Source organism: Podarcis pityusensis (assembly GCF_964106645.2).
Source record: "Podarcis pityusensis genome assembly, chromosome: 12".
NCBI lineage: Eukaryota > Metazoa > Chordata > Lepidosauria > Squamata > Lacertidae > Podarcis > Podarcis pityusensis.
The window spans coordinates 37,801,471-37,820,255 of NC_138037.1; the positions used below are offsets into that span (position 1 = coordinate 37,801,471).

General features: G+C 40.4%; 1 protein-coding gene across 9 annotated transcripts in view; it reads left to right on the forward strand.

The window, feature by feature from the left end:
* The window catches only part of CREB5 (cAMP responsive element binding protein 5), a 263,319-nt gene that overhangs the window by 190,828 nt on the left and 53,706 nt on the right, over positions 1-18,785 (forward strand). For all 9 annotated transcript variants that reach the window (XM_080974908.1, XM_080974909.1, XM_080974911.1 and 6 more), the window contains 2 exons: positions 2,203-2,329; positions 3,365-3,475. In XM_080974908.1, the coding sequence (XP_080831034.1) occupies positions 2,203-2,329; positions 3,365-3,475 (238 nt within the window). The remainder of the gene's footprint in view (positions 1-2,202; positions 2,330-3,364; positions 3,476-18,785) is intronic.

Here is an 18,785-nt window from a genome sequence, read left to right on the forward strand (position 1 = left end):
CTCCATATTGGCCAGTCTGGATCCCAAGTTCAGTTGAGGGGATTCAAGAGCTGAAATTTAGGTTTAGAAGAGTCATGTTCCTCGTGCAAATAAATAAAAAAAGATTATTCACTGCTCATATTCAGTCAAAAACAATGCTGAATTCAGAGCACACTACTGGAGGTTCAAGAAAAATCACCATAAAATAAGGACTGTGTAATATATTTTTTTAATATGATTTTTATTGAAATTTACAATCACCAACCAACCCCCACCACCAAAACATCACATCTTGTTACATGTATCCAACTTTGTGTTTCATAGATCTATTAGCTTCCGTCCTTCCCTTCCACCAGTTTTCCTATTCCATTCTATAGTTTACAGATTCTTTAATTATAAATTATGCCATGACATGAGAATTATTTCAATCCTGTCAACGTTTTCATATTTGTACAATTCTCACTTATATAAACCATAAATTTACTCCATTCTTTTTGGTACTTTGTCTCCTCCTGATTGCGAATTCTGTGTGTCAATTTAGCCATCTCAGCATACCCAACCAACTTTATCTGCCATTCTCTTATCGTCGGCATCTCCTGTTGCTTCCACTTTAGAGCTATCAGAACTCTGGCTGCAGTTGTTGCATATAAATATAATCTTTGATCTACCTTTTTAATCCCTTCTCCCACCAAACCTAGCAAAAATTCTTCTGGCTTTTTGGGAAAACTGTACTTAAACATCTTTTTTAACTCGTTGTAAACTGCATCCCAAAACTCTTTTATTTTATTGCAAGACCACCACATGTGATAGAAATCGCCGTCTTTTTCCTTGCACTTCCAGCAGGTTTTACTACTTGTTCTATACATTTTTGCCAATTTGGTGGGAGTGAGATACCAACAATAAACCATCTTCATAACATTTTCTTTTAAGGCAGAACTCATTCTCATTCCAGAGTTTGGCCCATACATCATATTCTATGTTATGTCCTAAATCAATAGCCCATTTTATCATAGCCTCTTTTATAAATTCATCTTTTGTGTTCCATTCTAGTAAGAGATTGTACATTTTTGATAATAGCTTGGATTTACTCTCTAAAATATCTATTTGAAATTTCAATTTTTTTTCCTCAAATCCTATTTTTTTATCCTCTTTAAAGACATCATTGACTTGATGGTATTGCAACCATCCTGTCAATTTTTCAGCAATACACTCATAGGGCTTTAATTTCCAACCTTTTTCGGCCTTCATCAAAATTTCCTCATATGTGGCCCCTCTCCCTAGTATGTTCAGTTTTTTAACTGTTAATATATCAATTGGTGACAGCCACCACGGTGTTTTCCTTTCCAACAAATTCTTGTTTCTTTCCCAGACTTCAAATAAGGCACCTCTTATCACATGATTTGTAAACCCCTTATGCACTTTTGCCTTACCACACCAAAGATAAGAGTGCCATCCAAATCTATTGTTGAACCCCTCCAAATCTAACAAGTCTAGGTTCTCCTGAATTATCCAATCCTTTGTCCAACATAAACATGCCGCTTCATAATAGAGTTTCAGATCAGGTACTGCAATTCCCCCTCTTTCCTTCTTATCTGTCAATATTTTAAATTTAATTCTTGGTCTTTTCCCTTGCCATATAAAACGCGAGAGGGTTTTTTGCCACTCTTTGAATTGTCTTAAACCTCTTATTATCGGAATTGTCTGGAACAGAAACAACATTTTCGGTAGTAGATTCATTTTAATTGCAGACATTCTTCCCATCATTGATAGCTTTAATCTGTCCCATATTTCTAATTCTCTTTTAATCTCCTTCCAGACTGGTTGATAAGGACTGTGTAATATAAGGAGATAACTGCACAATCTTATACGTGTAATAGAAGGAAATAAGTGCACAATCCTAGACATGCCTACTCAGAAGAGTTTGATGGGACTTGCACCCAGCTAAGTAAATGTAGGATCGCAGCTTCCTTGTCAAAATTATACTTTTGGGAGACATTTTTCAGAGACTTTGATACATTTTAAAAAACCAAACTGATTATGCATTAAGTCTTCCCCCAAAACTTTCTGCCATCCTTTCCAACTCTGAAATGAGAAAATTTTGCTGAACTTAAAAGTTCAAATACCAGATGGGTTTTGAGTTTTGACATTCATTTCGAAATTGAGTGTGATCATTTTTTCCTTAATATGTCTCAGCTCCTTTTTCTCTATCCCCTTTTTTTCTAGGCCTGTCCCAGGCTCATTATCGTCATTACTGCAACTACACAACCGGCAACGACAGCCAATGCCTGCCTCTATGCCTGGGACTCTACCAAATCCTACCATGCCTGGTTCCTCTGCTGTTTTGATGCCCGTAAGTATGGCTGCTATACATCTCTCTCTCTCTCTCTCTCTCTCTCTCTCTCTCTCTCTCTCTGTGTGTGTGTGTGTATTATTTGATGGTGTTGGTAATTCAAAGTGCTTTTTCCACCTGTCCCCCAGAAAGGCCAGACTTCTTAGAAACTATATTGTATTCTAATTTAATGTAAATGCCGATTTAAATCAAGTATGCATTGTTTTCAATTTCATTGCTGTAGCTCTACATCCGTTAGAAGAGGAAAAAATTAAGAGGTCCGCACATAGAAACCTCTTGGTATTTTTGTTTCCCGATTCTGTTTGGCTGATTAATAGCTTAGATTCTGTCATGTTCTTTTTCTCTTCTGTTAAATTTTTGACTGGCTTATGTTTGTTACGCCGCATAAGAAAAATAACAAAAAGTAAATGAATAGAAAGAAACAGTATAGTTTCACAGAAAATAACACAACGCTTTTTAAAGTAAACAATTCTTGAGCTTTTCTCCTGCAATGTGATTTCCAGGAGCATCATTTTTGTTTTGCTACATGAACTGAGTATTTAAATAACGTTGTGCCGCAGTAGTCTAAGGCAGGCATGTGAATTCCCCCCCACCCCGCTGTCAGGTTCAACAGCTCCATTGGGAAAAGCCTCCCATTTCCAACCCCCCTAGATCATACATTTTATACATATATCTTAAACAAGTTAGTTTGGGCTGCCCTGACAGCATCAGCCATAATTTTATACAGTGATGTTTTAAAAGCCACTTAACCCAGTGTGTTGTTTTCTAAAAGCAAGGGAAAATCATTATTGAAAGTCTCAAGCCTAGGTGACTAATTTGTTCTTCTGGTGAAGAGGCAGTTTTCTATTGATTGTTGGACAAAACAAAGTTACTGGCTATATTTTCTGAAAGCAGATAAATACAGCCCGCAAAAGTGATGGCCATCCTGCATGGACACAATGAGCCTCGCTTTTGCCTGCTTGTAGAAAGCCTTTGGAAAATTTATCTTACCTTTCAAATACCATCTGATTTATTTTGCTCTTTATCCTTCTCAAGATGGAACGACAGATGTCTATGAACACCAACATAATGGGAATGCAAGGCCCAAACCTCAGCAACCCCTGCGCTTCACCACAAGTCCCGCCAATGCACTCAGAAGCCAAAATGGTAAAATATTGAAAACATATTGTATATGTTGTCTGCTGAAAACATTATTGAGCTCTTCGTCTGCTGGCCTCTGAGGACAATCCGAATAATTCCTTCCTGGTCATGTGATTACATGTCTGCTACAAACAAGTTCAGAGCATGGCTGACTCAGTTGATTTTTGTGTCTCGGTTGGATAGGGGTTTGATAGGTTGGTCCAGGCGGTGCCTCAGAAATCATGAGGAAAGATGGAGAGAGACAGTGATTGCCAAGGGTGCAAAGGACAGGGGAGGTGCCAATATATCTCCTTGCCAAGGGTGCAAGAGAGCCTAGGTACGCCTCTGGATATTGGGCATAGGATATTGCGAGAGGATACTGAGCTGGAATACTTGAACACCAGCAGTAGAATTGCGTATGTGAAAGGTTACTTTTAGGTGCAAGTTATGAGAGAATATTTGGCGGAATGGAAGGAGGTGCAAAAGTGGTCTCTGCCATTGGGTGCTTGTAGAAATGGATGGATATGACACTAGGCTGAAGGAATCCTAGTGAGTTTGCTTCCCAAGTGCCTGAATATTTGATTCTCTTGCCTGTGTGTATTTAATGGTGTGTTTTTGTTTTTAACTTCGTTCTTCAAAGTGGATTCTGAGACCTTCGAATATAAAAAAGTAGAGATGGGTGAACTGCTGGCGCACACAACTTTTCCATATGCTCACAAAAAGTCCTCTTTGACCCACTTCTTCATTAAACTGTGTTTATATATATGCATAATATATATTTAAATATATATTTTAAACAGATTGTCTCTTCAAAATAATGCATGCCTAAATGTTTTCTCTCAAACTATGCATTTCTAAGCACAGTGTGCCTTTAAAAATGTATTGTGCTACATTTTTGAGCTGTTGGAATATTTAGAAAGGGGGGAGGACATGATGGATAACGTACGTTCTGAACCACAAGTTAGTCTGGAAGGTGTGGATCAGTCAGTTCATATTGCCGTTTGGAAAGATCAAATTCCTCCAGCACTGAGAAGTCCAAGCTGCTGTCATTTGTATTAAAACTCGTATGCATTGCCCCTCACATAGATATATTGTATTTGGACTCCTGTTCAACGCTTAGCGATGACTGGAATTAAGCGGTATACAGACTTGTGGAAATAAATAAATAAAATGAACATGTGCATGCATATATATATATATATATATATATATATATATATGCACAAACATGCACACATGCGTGCATAGATTCTCTCTGCATCAACTCAGTATAACTGCCCAGCTGCTATCTGTACCACATGGCTCTCTAGGCCCAATGAGTGATCTGCTCCATCCTCTGCTTTACAGCTTTGTGTCATCCTCTGCTTTGCACCTCCCAGTGCCCTGCTGGTTTAAAGCTCCCCCTTGCTTTGGCATGCCATCAGTGGCAGTGCCAGCTGTTTCTCCCCTCCCCCCCCCCGCCTCTTCCCTGTATTGCCTCATTTTGAGAAAGGCCTAAAGGAGGGAGATCTTTTCAGCAAGGTGGTCAAAAGAGGCTTCAGCGTTTTAAACATTATGGATAGTTTCTTGTGACATTTCTTAAAAATATGTTCAAAGCAAGGTGGATCTGATTTAAATTGAATTGATTTAAATCACGATTTAAATCACTGGTCAGTGAGACTTGATTTCAGTCATTTTTTTACAGAAAGACTCATTCTTGCTGGTATAATCTTAATATTTACAACCAGATGAAGGCTTAATCTTTGGAATAATCAATTTTCGGAGTAGTTTTTACAGTTATATAAAAAATTGCTGATTTGGTTATACTATTCAAAATACATAGACCGATAATTATGAAATTATTGTGAGGTTTAGTAAGTTCACTGTTTATATTTGGACAACTTTTCTGCTTCCTTAATAACAATTCAAACAATTTATTGAACGAAAACAGTAACATTATAGCATATGTATCCATGTTTGTTAACTGATGTGGTTAAACTTTTTTTAAAAAAAAAACTTAGACTGATTTTTGGCACACATGAAAAACTTAAAACAAATCCTTATTTCCTGATGAATAGCCTTTGAACTATAAAGTAACTTGAATAAAAAACTATCTTCAGAAAGATTTTTTTCCTCCAAAAGCATTTTATTCTAAAAATCCAATTTAAATAAAGAAATTCTGATTTAAATTTTAAAAAATTCTGATTTAAATAAAAAAATAATAATCTGTTTTTATTTATTTATTTATAAATCATTGATTTTTATCCACCTTGGTTCAAAGCAGCTGTTCTAGCCACCATGGCAAACATCAAAAACAAGAGCCACAGTTTAACTGTACAATATTAAATGGGGGGGGGGGGACGGGACCTGTGGTAATACAGCCTTCCTTTCTGCAACATGGACAAAGTTACGTACAGGTATTCAGCATTATGAATGTGACAGTAAAAGGAATGGCAAACTGTGGCAGTAGTTCTTTCTTGGCTGCCCATCCCAGAAGGCCTCACTTTGAAGTACCCCCTTGTTCCTTCCTCAAAGGAGGGGCACCATCTTGGGGGGCCGGGTCCCCTCAATATCCCATGACTATGATGTGCACATGTGCAAGAAATATGGCATTTGCGCAAGATGTCAGCGCATCATGTGGTCTGCGTGCACACGCCACACAACAACAGCCCCCTCAGTTATGGGGGAAGCCAAAGCGCTTGACTCAGAGTAAGAGGAGTTGGCAGGGCTTTTTTTCATCTGGAACTCACCGGAGCTCAGTTCCAGAACCTCTCAGATAAGTGCCTTTCCATCATTATAAGAGAACAAAGGAAGCATTCATGGTGAGTTCCGGTACCTATTTTTCTAGAAAAATAGCACTGCTCCTGCCATCCTAGCAGTTCGAAAGCACGAAGTGCAAGTAGATAAATAGGTACCGCTACGGCGGGAAGGTAAACGGCGTTTCCGTGAGCTGCTCTGGTTCGCCAGAAGTGGCTTAGTCATGCTGCCCACATGACCCGGAAGCTTCCTCGGCCAATAAAGCGAGATGAGCGCTGCAACCCCAGAGTCGTCCGCGACTGGACCTAACGGTCAGGGGTCCCTTTACCTTTACTTTACCTCATTATTGGGCTAATGCTGTGGACGTCCGTACGATCTAGGCTCACTTGTGCTAGTGTCAAGTTCTTCTTCTTATAAGTCTGAAACTACAAGAAGCAGATACAGTGGTACCTTGGTTTAAGAACAGCTTTGTTTATGAACAACTTGGATTATGAACACTGCAAACCCAGAAGTAGGCATTTTGGTTTGTGAACTTTGCCTTGGAAGCAGAACATGTTGAGTGTGTTCCATTTGTAAATTGAGTCCCCCGATGCTATGGGAAAGCATGCCTTGGTTTAAGAACGCTTTGGTTTAAGAATGGACTTCCGGAATGGATTAAGTTTGTAAACCAAGTTACCACTGTACATAAAAGTGTTTTCAGGATTCTGATACGGCATTTCGGAGCAGAAAATCGTCTCAGTTGATCAGGGGAGCTGTATTCTATACCAGTACAAAATGGCATTAATAAGTGGGAGACAGGCAGCTGGTGCCTAGCATTTCATATTGTCACCACATGCTTATAACTGCTTATTGCCGATTTGAAAGAAAGCCGCAATGTGTGCTTTTGAAGTTACTGTTGTTCGCCGCAGGAGGCGGAGGAGGGAGGCCTTTTGCCTGCCAGTAGATACGATGCGCACTTATGGTAGACATGAACGGTCACATCTTTAACTCAATATAAATTTCAGCTAGGCAGCCAACCCAAGTCTTTTTAACACCTCAGCTGAAACCACACTCTGTAAACATGCAGTTGGTTGGCTTAAAGCAGCAGATGTAGCCAAAAGAGTTGGCAACGGCAGCCAAACTAAATCTGTGGTCAAGGTTTTTTTTTTCTCTGCTGTGTGCCATACCGTAACCGTGATGTGCCAAATAGCAACAGCATCTCCAGCCCAGCTTATTAAATCTTTCTGGATTAGGCTGCCGGCAAGTGTTTTTCCCCCCTCTCTCTCTCTTTCTAACCCAAGCACTGTTGAGCCAAGCAAAATACTCCTTGGCTGAAGAAGAAAAAACACCACATTGGCATCTCTTTCAGAGGCATATATTTCTACTGTTACTTTGCCTCCCCCCACTTTCTTTTTAATGGAACTCTGAGGCTTTAAAACCGAAATTATTGATACATATGGTGAGAATTCTGTTCTTTAATACGCGCAATTAAGTGGATCGCTTTTTAATCTGAGTAAATTTGTTTTGGCTTCAGAGTCAGATTTGCAAAGGTGTTCCTCTGGCAAGCTTTGCCCCCAGCAGATAATTCCAAGAACCGGCATGCAACAGGATGCCATTAACCTGTGGACTTAATTACTTTTTGATAGAAGTAATGTTTAAAAGAATTATAATATGCATTTATGTGCATTAAGCATACACATGCACCAGTCATTCATACAATTTCCCTAAATATGCTGTGCATTGTAAACTGATTATAAGCTAAGAAATGTGTATGTTGCAAAGTTATAAAAGTCCCAAAGCTGTGGTTATTACAAATCTCAGTGCTGGGAGTCTTTTTTTGCTTTGGATCATAGAATCTTAGAGTTGGAAGAGGCCCAAGCGTCATCTAGTCCTGCAATGCAGGAATCTCAGCTAAAGCATCCATGACAGATGGCCATCCAACCTCTGCTTAAAAATCTCCAAGGAAGGAGAGTCCACAACCTCTCAAGGGAGACCATCCCACTGTCAAACAGCTCCTACTGTCAGAAAGCTTTTCTGAATGTTTAGTCAGAATCTCCTTTACTGTAACTTGATGCCATTGTCTTGAGTCTTACCTTCAAGAGCAGAGGCTATCCTATCTCCTCTCAGTCTCCTCTTTTCCAGGCTAAAAGTACCCAGATCCTTCAAGCGTTCCTTGCAAGGCTTATTTTCCAGATCCTTGATCATCTTAGTTGCCCTCCTCTGCGTACATTCCTGTTAGTCAACATCGTTCTTAAATTGTGGCGCCCAGAATTAGACACAGTGTTCCAGGTGTATCAAGGCAGAATAGAGTCATACTATTACAGTTACCTTGTGTCACAGACGCTTCAGGTTACATACGCTTCAGGTTACAGACTCCACTAACCCAGAAATAGTACCTCGGGTTAAGAACTTTGCTTCAGGATGAGAACACAAATCGTGCGGTGGCGGCACGGCGGTAGCAGGAGGCCCCATTAGCTAAAGTGGTGCTTCAGGTTAAGAACAGTTTCAGGTTAAGAACGGACTTCCAGAATGAATTAAGTTCTTAACCCGAGGTACCACTGTACTTCCCTTGCTCTAGAAACTATACTTCTGTTGATACAGCCTAGAATAGCATTAGCTTTCTTTGCTGCTGCATCACACTGTTGGCTCATGTTAAGCTTGTGGTCCAAGGCTTACAGTACAAGCCTTCACATATTTACTCAGAAATGAATTCTAGCAAGTTCAGTGAGGTTTGATCTCAGGTCACAGAATCATAGAATTGCAGAGTTGGAAGGGACCCCAAGGAACATCTAGTCCAGTGTTTCCCAAACTTGGATCTCCAGCTGTTTTGGGACTACAATTCCCATCATCCCTGACCACTGGCCTGCTAGCTTGGGTTGATGGGAGTTGTAGTCCAAAAACAGACTCAAGTTTGGGAAACACTGCTCTAGTCCAACCCCCTGCAATGCAGGAATATGCAGCTGCCCAATATGGGAATCGAACCTGCAACCGTGGCGTTATCAGCACCACATTCTAACCAACTGTGGATATAGGATTGCAGCCGTACAAAGTGATCTGATATTCACATTATGCTGGTGGAACAGCCAAAAGATGCTTAGCCTGAGATGGCAAGAAGAAAGCACACAAGTACAGTGGTACCTCGGGTTAAGAACTTAATTCGTTCTGGAGGTCCGTTCTTAATCTGAAGCTGTTCTTAACCTGAGGTACCACTTTAGCTAATGGGGCCTCCCGCTGCCGCCGCACTGCCACCATGCAATTTCTGTTCTCATCCTGAAGCAAAGTTCTTAACCCGAGGTACTATTTCTGGGTTAGCGGAGTCTGTAACCTGAAGCATCTGTAACCTGAAGCGTCTGTAACCCGAGGTACCACTGTAGAACATTGGTTGGTGTAAATTTGCTCCATTGACAGGAGTGTGAATTGAAGAGGTGTAGGATTTGGCATAACTGTTCTCTGCTGTGCCACTCATAGCCCACCCATAGCTCTACCCCTTTTTAGCCATTTTTTGCTGTATTTTCACTGGTACTATATCCACTATATCCAAAGAATTCCACTGACATATTTTTTCATTGTGTATCTGGTGTTCTGCTGATACAGCAGGACTCCTGCCAAATCCTATTGCCCTTCAGCTGGCAGTTCTTACAGATAGGATTGCACCCACAGAATCATATTTTATGGTGATTGCCAAACTTTTTTTGTGTATGCTACACTATATATAACGCAGGAAAATTGTTGGGAGGAAAAATGAAAGAGCAGCTTTGCAAACATGTTGGAGTTGTTGGAACAAACTACATGAACCAATGCTTTCAAAGGAGTATCATTCCTTTAACATATCATAGTTACGTGGAGAGACACTTATAATCTGCTGTGTCAAAGTGGACGAGTTAGTTTTTGATGTAAATGTTCAAGCCTTCATCAATTACCTTTGGCTTATACATGTAGTTTTTCTCTTTGTTCTATACTGCATTATTTAAAATGTATGATTATTGTTTTAAAATGACAGAAAGTAGAGAAAACCAAACAGCATGATGGTATCCTGCCCCAGTTTGTATAGGTTCGTAATATTGGGGGGTGGGGGGTGGGATAAGGAGCAATCAGTGTCGTGTTGGGGAAAATATTCCTGTTTGGAATTTATAACCAATCGCATCGCTCCTGAGGGCCCTTGTGGCATCTTGACATCGGAACATAAAACATCAGGGAAAACCGCAGTAAAACACCCTCTGTTAAAATGGAAGAAGAATCCTAAAGCAGCAGAACAACCTATCAGCAGATAATGGTTATGGGAGCTGTACGGAAGCTGCCGGGTATAGCAGTGTAGCTGCAGTGTGTGTGCACACCAATACACACATAGGTAACGTCAGCCTTGTGGATTATTTCCACCTCGCCCACAACTCAGGGTGGGAAGTGTCCCGGTGAGGTTTAAAAGCTTGAGAAATTGTTTCACTTTTGGATGGTTATCAAGGTGTCTCTTGATTAATCAAACAGCAGATTTCTCAAAACACGAAATGCTTTTAATATTACTGTAGGTTCCTTACTAAAACTCTGGAAGTCAAGTGTCCTCGGTTATCAGCGTGGTCCTGTGCATATCGATGCTTCTGTGTTGTGGATTGACTGCAGAGGCAGGGGTTTGGATTAGATGACCTTTGACGTATTGTCCAATTCTAAGATTCCCTTATATCTGCTTGGAAGTAAGCCCAGAGAGTTTTCTTGGCTTATTCCCAAGTAGGTGTGCAATAGCACTGGAACCTTGGGCGAGATTATGCCCGCCCCCTTCCAGATTGCAGTGCCTTTCTTTGTGAATTCAGCCCGCCATCCATATGATGTTTAACTGATGATAAGTGTCACGCAGTACATAAAAGCAACTCCAGTGTGTGTGAACTAATAAAGATTGCTCGTTATTTTCCAGGGGGAGGGAGGGAGGGAATGGAAGGAGGAAGTGGAAAAAGTAGCCAGTGCCATCCTCATGTATATAGTAGTGTTCTGTCAGAAGCCAGACATACTAAAAATATTTATGCAATTTAAAATAATTTGTACAGGTCTAGCAAAGACTATTTTAGGCATTCGAACATTTGCAAGATCCCATTAGAATTCGTGCGTAGCCTTGGCACCTGAGAATATGGCATTACCAAACCTTTCATGTGAGAATGAATGCGAACTGAACTACTATAATAAAAACATTATTTCTTGACAGCATCCTAAGCCGGCAACTGGACGACACATGTCTTTTCAAAACAATATTTTTAAGTCTTACTTGTATTTGCATGTGTGCTCAGAGGTGGGTTTCGTGCTAATTTAAGCACTTCACAATTAATATTTAAAAGCTTGTGGTTGCTACTTATGAAAAAGGGAAAAAGAAACCGAATCGCACTATGCGCATCTGACCCCCAAATACATTGACATGCTTATTTTAAATACCTTTTGGAAGCCGTACATCGTATCCTCAGAATCAGACATTACAACTTTTCCCACTTCGAAGGCAAAACTCTGTAATTTTAACTAATTATAAAACTGATCTTGCAAATCACCCACTGAACAGCTGGTAACAAAAATAAAATTACAAGAATAATGACTGGTTCTCTCTATTTGCATTAACATGACCTTAGTAGGCTCTAACATATATTAATGCATACCAGGAATTCCTTTGTCCATACCTTCCATTTACTGCACAGTTTCCTTGAACTTGGCTAGGTCACTTCATCTCATAGTTCAGTTTCCTTTAAACAAATTTGGGGTTTAATTACTCAGGCCAGAATCCAAATAATCCCTTGGGCTTGTGCAGGCAAGTTATGCGTACATGTTGGGGCTTTTCCCTTCCCCCCTCCCATCTTCAAATAGTTGTGCCCTTGGGGTCCCTTTCACTCACTGCCGCAACACATGGGCAAAATATTGTTAGCAGGGTCACACGCACAGGCCTGACATCTCCTGCCCCACTGGCCTTACTCCCCCAACATCTGCATTTTGAGTAGGGTGCCTGTGTGTGTACTCAGAATGAAGGAGGAAACTGGTTCGCTGTGCATTTAAAGGCAAACTTACTTAATGTGCAGCTCCTGGAACACTATACAAACTAGCACACAGTTGTCCTTGAAAATTCACGCTTCTGCGAATTTTACAGTGCAGCTTTCTAGTAATGTGTAAAAAAAAAACAACCCACATGTGCTAGGCTAAAATGTGCAGAATAATGCATATAATACTGGTAAAATAATGTATGCATCGCATTAGGAAAATTTCTTGTAAAAATGTATATATTAGGAGCATATTATAGCATAAAAATGTGCAATTTAGGAGAGACTCGTCCTAAAATACTAATTAATTTTAATGCAGTCAATAACACTGTATTCCAGCAGCAGCAGCTGGATCTCTAACAGGTACACAGCAAAAACTTTTAATGGAAGTCCATTAGATCATAAAAATGTGGGTTGAAATTTACATATTGGAATGTACCTGTCCATTGGGTTTCACGACTCCTATTATTAATTTTTTATTAATATTAATTTCAGTTCAATAAATGTATCAGCAAGAATTTAAAGACACATATTTTCAGATAAAATAGGCACCTGTCTCCATTATGTGAAAGTAAGGAACCACTCATTCAATATGTGGACGAACCACTCATTCAATTACTTGTATTAATATTTAACAAAACAATGCAAAACAAATGCCTACTGATTAATCAGAGGCAGCTTTTGAATTGATTAAAAATTATTTAACTTATTAATTGATTGCATTTTAGAGCCTGAATTAATTTCAGAACTTTCAAAACAAATATTTATTATTATATTATATATGACTGTATTGTGGGAGAGGACTGGGGGGGAAAGAAAGAAAAAATATATTTCAAGAAGAAGAAACGGGAAAATGTTTCACAGCTCATCCTTTTAACTGTCAGGGGTTTCATGAATAGTTGGCACGCTCACGCTCACGCTCACGCCCACTTTCCTGAGCAGATAAAACTAGATCTTTAGATGTGTGTGTGTGTGTGTGTAAAAATAATATCTCCCCTCTGCCTTTGAGGCCATTTGTGATGTGATGAGACATACAACTCAAGTGCATGCCACATGAAGGAAGAAAAGCTTGCAATGTAAAACAATGTTGTTGTTAATGGTGCGTGAAAATAATCCTGGAAAGTGAGACTGCACAAATTCCAAGGAAAAGACTTTAAAATATATCCATGCACCAGAAATTCCCATCTCTGTAAAACGGGGGGGGGGGGGGGGTGTTTGTTTTTTAAGACTATAATTTCCTTTCTCCCCCTGGCTTTACTACCAAAAGGAGTTGCTTTCATGTACACCAGGTTCAGGGAGAACAACACAGCATACACAAGTTACATCAGGAGTAGCCGACTTGACACCCTCCGGATGTCATAGAAGAGACCCCAAGGGTCATCTAGTCCAATTTCCTGCAATGCAGGAATCTCATCTAAAGCATCCATGACAGAGGACCATCCAACCTCTGCTTTAAAACCTCCAAGGAAGGAGAGTCCACCACTTCTTGTGGGAGTCTGCTCCACCATCGAACCGCTCTTACTGTCAGAAAGTTCTTCCTGATGTCTAATAATAATAATAATAATAATAAATTATTTATACCCCACCCTCCCCAGCCAAGACCGGGCTCAGGGTGGCTAACAACCAATATAAAAACAAATTGATTGAAATACAACTTAAAAAACAAGATTAAAATACAGCATTAAAACATTAAAATGCAGCCTTATTTCAATGGAAACTCAAATCAAAAACGTTTTTTGGGGGATGAAAACGTCTTCACCAAGGCTAACTATCCAGACTGGTCCTACGTGGGCCAGAAAAAAGTCTGGGAAGTCCCCAATTAGGAGTTCCATCGCAGGAGGGGAAAAGAAAAAAGAAAGGGGGGAAGAGAATCAAATTGATTCCAAGCCAAAGGCCAGGCAGAACAAATCTCCTTTCTTGTAACATGAATCCATTGATTCTAGTCCTACCCTCTGGAGCAGGAGGAAACAAGTTTGTTCCCTCTTCCATGTGATAGCCCTTGAGATATTTGAAGATGACTATGATATCTCCTCTCAGTCTCCTCTTATCCAGCCTAAACATACCCAGCTTCCTCAACCGTTCCTCATAAGGCTTGGTTTCCAGACCCTTGATCATCTTGGTCACCATCCTCTGCACATATTCTAGCTTGTCAGTATCCTTCTTAAATTGTGGTGCCCAAAACTGGACACAGTACTCCAGGTGTGGTCTGACCAAGGCAGAATAGAGTGTCACCATCACTTCCCTTGATGGGCACACTATACTTGTGTTGAGGCAGTCTAGAATAGCATTAGGGTTTTTTGCTGCTGCATCACACGCTCCACTGTCACCGGACTACTATTCCCATCAGCCTCAGCGAGCCCAGCCAGTAGTCGGTGATGATGGGAGTTGTAGTCCAACAATATCTGGAGGGTTCCACTTTGGCTAATCCCAAGTTAAATGTTTTGTACCCAGCAATTTTCATCCAGGGTGAATTAAAATAAAAAAATAAAAACCACCACCATTCAAATGACTCATGAGACAGAGACAGAAGAATGAAGTTGTTGTATGAAGTAAATGGTTGTTTTAATGCCCAGCAGACTTGAAATTTAAAAAATGCAGGAAATATTCAGGCTTGTTTCCATAAAACATTAACTGCATGATAAAACAGTATGAAAAAGGATAAGAATCACCACAGATTAAATCAGCAATGTTCTAGTATTTAACATACCCACCCAACAATGTGACTCATGAACATACTCTGTCTCTCTTCTTGAGTCATGGAAGGCCTGAGAAAATCTCGTTTCTGATTGCTTCATTGTCAGGATCCTTCTCTCTCTCTCTCTCTCTCTCTCTCTCTCTCTCTCTCTCTCTCTATATATATATATGTTGGTTGCTGTGTTGTTACTGGGGTCCATATGCTTTTCACTGGCTAGGGCATATGTTGCAGGGAAATTGCCTTACCCTAGCAATCAAAACACTATTTTTTACTTTTTAAATGTACTTGATGAATATGTCATCACTAGTTTAACTGGGGGGAAATAGCAGTAAGCTCATCCTCTCCTTCTGCTTCACAGATCTAGCATTTTAGGGACGTGGTAATACTGACTGCGAGAGGATTTCTGGGGGAGACCTTTAGAAGCATCTCATTTGTTTGAGTTGTGTCATGAATTCAGAAAGGTAGTGAGAAATTGTGGCACACCTGATTCTTGCCTCTACATTTCATCTTTCTAGGTGACGTGAGAAGGGGAGGTTTGCTTTTCTCTCCCATTATGGTATACATTGTTTGCATATGGATTTGTGCTCACACATTTCACCATGAGTGAAGCACGAAAGCACAGAAAGTGGGAGCTTGGGCCACTTTCATTGTGTCTTTCACAAGATTGTCAGGGGGTGGGTATGAGGTTTTGTGGGAGCCTGAAAAGGCAGCTTGAAGGAGAGCTATCTTTTGATACAGCAGCAGCACCCCCACCCATTCACTACATGGAGACAAGATATGGCACTGTACGCACCATCTGTGGCTTGTGTTTGTGTGTGCATGCGCACGCATGCGCCTGTGTATTTGCATTTGCTATCTACTGAATTGAGCAATTCTGAAAATGATAAGGATGTAACCAACAGATCTATGACATTTAAATGTGAAAATGTGATTTCTAATTGTGATTTAACATTTTGCAGTTGATTTAAATATTCTTTGGCCACTCGCGGTAGAAGATCATGTTCTAGTTGGAGCACCATCTATGCACATGGTGCTTTACAGATAAGATGTCTGACCAAAGGACTTCCAGCCTAAGAATGGAAGCCCTCTTGATCTGACTTGTCTTTGCCACTTCTTATTCAAATAGCATCAATAGGATGCAAGAAGGCAGCCATTTCCATTCTAACCTTTTTCCATTCCTTCATTTGTTTTTGTTTTTTATGCCGCTTTTCCACACACACACACAAAAACTCATGCTCAAAGCGGCTTTCAGCAAAGAAACAGGGGTGCATTAAAAAAAACAACAACTGCAAAACAATTTCAGAATATCATAGTGAAAGAATTGCAAATGTAATAACATATTTAAAAAATGTATACCAGTACTAGAAATATAACAACATGCAGCATCCAATAGCAAGGGAGCTTCACAGTTTCAAGTTGCTCACAGTCCCTCTCCTGAAGCAGTTTCTTATAAGGCATCTGAGGCCAAAGGGGGGTAGCTGGAAACATACTCGTCCCCTGTATGTATCACAACCAGAGCTGTTTCCATTCTGCTGCAGTTTGGTTTCTGCCAAATACGACATTATCCATCTCGCTTTTTCCTATTTAACATAGGTTACGTATGTTACATAACTACAGCGGTGCCTCGCAAGACGAAATTAATCCGTTCCGCGAGTCTCTTCGTCTTGCGGTTTTTTCGTCTTGCGAAGCACGGCTATTAGCGGCTTAGCGGCTATTAACGGCTTAGCGGCTATTAACGGCTTAGCGGCTTTAAGAAAAAGGAAACAAACTCGCAAGAAATCGCAAGACGTTTTGTCTTGAGAAGCAAGCCCATAGGGAAATTCGTCTTGCGGAACGACTCAAAAAACGGAAAACTCTTTCGTCTTGCGAGTTTTTCGTCTTGTGAGGCATTCGTCTTGCGGGGCACCACTGTATTCACATAACCTACATAGCTTACATTCATCTCAATGTAAAGAAAACGTCAAAACAATGTAAAAACAAAACAAAAACCACCCATGTCATTAATTATATATTGTTTTTGCAGTCTTAAAAACAAAACAGCAGCAATGATGTGAATGAATACCAGTTGTATTCACTTCCATTCCTAACGACATGTGAACTACAGCAATTTCTGCCCCCTTTTCCATTTCTGCCAGGATTCTTCAATATCCCTAAACATCAACCAAGTTTAGTTCTGTGCTAGTTTGGGAGAATCCTTCCCTTGAATGCTGCTGGCTTAAATGGCTTTCTGGTGGCGTTAAGCCTGGACGTCTACACTTTTGTGATTCCAATATTCACCTTGCATGAATAGCAGGCACTGAGATTTTAAATTCCACGAAACATCTAAAACTTTCTTAGTTCATTTTTTTCCCCTCATGAAACTCTTCAGGGTTTGTTTTTGCTCTTAAAAAAAAACACAACCTTACGTTTTAATCATGAACCTTTGTTTTTCAAGGGAAGTTTAATTTCGAAGGAGCTTGCCGCTAAATGGAGGATTGTGTTATTAAGCAATAAGGAGACTTTTTGAAAGCCTTTTCCCTCTTAGTCTCACTTTTCAGCAGCCCAGAAGATTTTGCCCAGGCAATTTTGGATGTGAACTAAACTGGCCAAAACATTAACCAGGCCTCTTACATCCCATAAATGTCAGCGGAGTTAGATAAATACAAATAAATGAAAATTGTGACTTCAGTTCCTTAAGCAGCCATGCAGTCTCTTTATGCGAGTTGTAGGGAGAAACTGAAAATGTCTGTGCCTGCCTTCATATGACTGCACTTGCTAGCATGTAGCTCTCATGAAGGAGCCTAGAGGACTGTTTTCCTGGTGTCCACACCAGTGGGAGAGTTCATTGGCAAGACATCGCCTATTGGCAATGTCTTGGCCTATTCTTTGGGGGGGGGGCTGTTCTTTTTGGCGATCGTTTGTTTCGTGGAAGCACTTTTTGCAGCTATTCTCAGTACAGTACTTTTCACAACTGCCACTGGGGTTATCTTGTTTCCAATTAGCCTATTTAGCAAGCAGTTTATTGTAAGTAATTATGGCCACCATTTTGCAGGCCACAGCCATCTGCATACCCAGTCAGGCACACCAGAGGAAAGGGTGCTGCATTTTCCAGGACGTTTGCAAAAGGACACACTTGCCCACCGTGAGGGGCTTGCTTTGATGTCAGGCAGTAGACCAGTATAGACTAAATTTTGGGTATTGGTGTATTACAACATCATATATAATACATGGGGCCTGCAACAAAACATTGCAATGCAAAGTGCTCCTGTTCAATGTCCCAGCCACCATGATATTTCCTTCCATTCCCCCTCTTACTCAGTTTCACACAGACCCCAACAGTCAAAATTCCATGGCCACTAAGCACACTCGGTCCTCATTGAACTATTGTTTGTGCCCTCCCGCTGAATTTTTCTAAAGATATCTGCGATTCCTGCATTTCCTCCAAGCCTGCTGACATCTTGCACCGAAGTGGTGCCATGTTGGCCAGATAAACACTAACACTCACAGCTTGGAAATTATGCAGGTTATAATTATACAGTTCCCAGAGTTGGCCAATGGTAGCTATATCACAAAACCTAGTGCCTAGAAATCAATGGGCCAAACCATTTGTTGAGATGAGATTCCAATCACATCTCCAAGTTGCTGAGCATTCTGGAATATATATTCAACCATACATGGAATAATGTTGTAGTCACCATTCCTATTTTTAAGATTTCATTTTGAACCATTTGAACATGTGCACACCAGTGTTTGGAAGACTTAAAGCAACAGTCACGCAGCTCCTGTCCCCCAGCTGCACATTACTTTCTCTGGTACCCTGGCTATCTAGTCCTCCTCCCCTCTTCCACCTTTTAGTAGTCCATTCTATAGTCATCCATCTCTCTCTCTCTCTCTCTCTCTCTCTCTCTCTCTCTCTCTCTGCCCCAAAAACTACTCTGGTTGAAGATGG